Source organism: Limulus polyphemus, unplaced genomic scaffold, assembly GCF_000517525.1.
Source record: "Limulus polyphemus unplaced genomic scaffold, Limulus_polyphemus-2.1.2 Scaffold6901, whole genome shotgun sequence".
Classification (NCBI taxonomy): Eukaryota; Metazoa; Arthropoda; class Merostomata; order Xiphosura; family Limulidae; genus Limulus; species Limulus polyphemus.
Window position 1 is genome coordinate 2674 of NW_013672511.1, and position 3273 is coordinate 5946.

The following is a 3273-nucleotide window of genomic DNA, read 5'->3' on the forward strand; positions in this document are numbered from 1 at the left end:
AAAATCAAACCTTTAACTAAACTACACAAAAACAAACCTTTAACTAAATTACACAAAAACAAACCTTTAACTAAACTACACAAAAACAAACCTTTAACTAAATTACACAAAAACAAACCTTTAACTAAATTATACAAACTTTAACTAAACTACACAAAAACAAACCTTTAACTAAACTACACAAAAACAAACCTTTAACTAAATTACACAAAAACAAACCTTTAACTAAATTACACAAAAACAAACCTTTAACTAAATTATACAAACTTTAACTAAACTACACAAAAACAAACCTTTAACAAACAAACTCTAACACGACTGAAAATGTGAACATGTTTGGAAAAATGTTCTTTAGGTATCATTATCAATATTCTGTCACCCACTGTTCTGATAAATTACACTGAACATGAAGTTATAAAAATTTCAAATATTGTGAAGAAGTTTCAGGCTAACTAGGTTATACCAAATTTGATGTTCTTTTTTATATGTTTGGTATATAAGATTGGATGATGTTTTAGCATCCTCAAGAAGTGGACTTAGCACAATGACTGAAAGTCATATATTCTTACACTCCAGAAAGATGCAGTTTATCAATATTTTAAATCCAGTAAAAACATCACTGCTTACCTAAAATTACTTATAAACATTATTTTAAATGGGCAAAACACACATAAAAGCTGGCAAGTTTTCTGATTTGCGTAGAAATTAATAGTTCACTCTCTACATTTATAAATAATTTAAGAGAATAGCAGATGTTTTTACAGTAAAAAAACAAAGCCTACCTTTTTAAGTTCATCTTGCCATGAATACTGAGATTGATAAGGACGTCCAAAGATAATATCAATTGAAGTTCTTCCATTATAAATATTTTTTGCTTGTTCAATAACCCTTAAAGCTTCTTTGACTGAATGGTTTCTACCTAACAGCAGTAAATCTCTGTCATTCAAAGCCTGTAAATAGCACAAAAAAAAGAAAGAAAAACCAAACTTCAACTAATAACTGTTTAATTAGCATCTACTACATTACATGGATAACATTAATTCTAGAATTAAAGGTCGAGCCTACTGGATTCCAACAGTTATTTAACACATTTTATGTACCTAATAGTTCTGAGTCCGTGCCTTAGTTAGATGACCTCTAAGAACATATGTGTCAAACCACAAAAAAATGTAAAATAAAACTCACCAACATTGAAATTAATCACATTAATTACTGATTGAATCCCTTATGTTACAAAATGAATTATTTCAACCAATGTTTCAGTTAATTCTTCATAATGAGTGTTAAAGCAAGCACATTAAGTCACATTCAAAATGAGGCAGTAGGAACACCAAACTGCAGGTGAACGATATAAAAGGACAAAACTATAACCCACACTTAAAGGTTAATATCTTTACTAACCTCCTATACCTTACATAACATATTCTATTATTTCACAAACTTTATAAGCAAAGTTATCTTGGTTTGATTAAAGATACACACTTTCTTCTTCTTAGTTCCTGTCGTTCCTAGTGGAACATAGGGCTACAACAACACTTCGCCGACGGAAGTGTTGTTGCAGTTTCCGTAGCAGATTGTTATCGGGGTGGAGTTGCTAGCCCCACGCCCAAAAGGGCATGTTTGTTGCGACAAGGACGCGAACCCGCGACCCTCGGATTGCGAGTCGAGTGACTTATCCAGCGGGCCATGCCCGGCCCGATATACACTTTAGTACATGTAAAATAAATGCATTTCATTTATGGTTTATATATCCAAAAGCAATCTGACATTTATTCTACTGAAAATAATTGTACTTATTTTGAAAAACAATTATTGTATAGCTTTTCTCAGGTAAAGCATCATTGTTAGCGCTTACCTGTATTCCAATAGAAACCCTGTTTACTCCAGCTAACTTAAACTCCCTGAAAAGCATAAACAAATATACTTGTATTCAATTAAACTCCCTGTAAAACACGAACAGATAAGACTTGTATATTAGATTCACTAGAGTATAAAACAATGTACATACACAAAACAGCATAGAGCAATCGTTTATACTGAAAAAAAAAAAAGATATATTATGTTGACTAAACAACCAGTTAAGTCTTCTAGGCAACAGTATTTTGTTGACTAAACAACCAGTTAAGTCTTCTAGGCAACAGTATTTTGTTGACTAAACAACCAGTTAAGTCTTCTAGGCAACAGTATTTTGTTGACTAAACAACCAGTTAAGTCTTCTAGGCAACAGTATTTTGTTGACTAAACAACCAGTTTACTCTTCTAGGCAACGGATGGTTTATAACTAATTTTTAACAGAGAATTTGTCTTGATAACATTGACTGACTTCCATTATTTCATTGATGTTTACAATACCAATCAGGGGATCAACGTGGTAAATACTGGCCCGATTACTTTGTACTAAATGTTGAAAAGAACAGGATGACAGAATTCAAGTTTAAGATTTGGAAGAAGACAGGCTAGGCTATGGTTAAAATAGTTTTATTTTTCTTACAGAGTAATTAGTTTATGGAATGATTGCCAATAATGAAGACCAGCAATTAAAAAGTTTTGAAGATGGGAACTGATGATTTTCTAAAAATGAAAAGGGTGGATACAGATATCAACTTTTTTCTCAAGATTGGTTGTATAGAAACAGCTATGCAGAACCTAATGGTTCCTTGTCTATAATGTTATATTATATAAAGTCGTCTGATTACTAGCGGGTAAAGGTTATCAATGATTCAATCAGTTTTATTTTAACCATTCCCTTACTGAATAGTAAGTATAATTTATCGAATTAGTTATGGCACGCACATCTCGTAAGTCTCATACTTAATAACTATTTAAAATAAGTATAAGAACTCGCACAGTCATGAATAATAATAAAAAATACCTTAACCTCTGTGCTTCCAATGTTGTGGGATTGCATTCTAAAGTAACTTCGGCATCGTGAGGGACAGCTACTAAGTTTTTTACACAGTTTATAACACTTTCTATTGTGTGAGGTTGAGCGAGGCTCGGAGTTCCTAAAAGTGGTGTCGAAGAAGAAAAGAATAGTGGAGATCAATAATAAGGTCTACTTAAGGTGTAACTACTATAAATATGCTTTTATTACAATCACTTAAACACGATATCCGTTATTAAAGTGTTTACTATAAACATGCTTTTATTACAATCACTTAAACGCGATATCCGTTATTAAAGTGTTTACTATAAACATGCTTTTATTACAATCACTTAAACGCGATATCCGTTATTAAAGTGTTTACTATAAACATGCTTTTATTACAATCA

At 31.6% G+C, this 3273-nt stretch overlaps 1 protein-coding gene across 1 annotated transcript in view; it reads right to left on the minus strand.

Moving 5' to 3' along the window:
- LOC106474168 (radical S-adenosyl methionine domain-containing protein 1, mitochondrial-like) overlaps positions 1 to 3273 on the minus strand; it is a gene marked incomplete at its 3' end in the record, with an annotated part of 8235 nt that overhangs the window by 1393 nt on the left and 3569 nt on the right. Inside the window, exons 4-6 of the mRNA XM_013934860.2 lie at positions 2873 to 3005; positions 1856 to 1901; positions 783 to 950 (exon numbers count right to left, since the gene is read on the minus strand). Coding sequence (XP_013790314.1) covers positions 783 to 950; positions 1856 to 1901; positions 2873 to 3005 — 347 coding nt within the window. The remainder of the gene's footprint in view (positions 1 to 782; positions 951 to 1855; positions 1902 to 2872; positions 3006 to 3273) is intronic.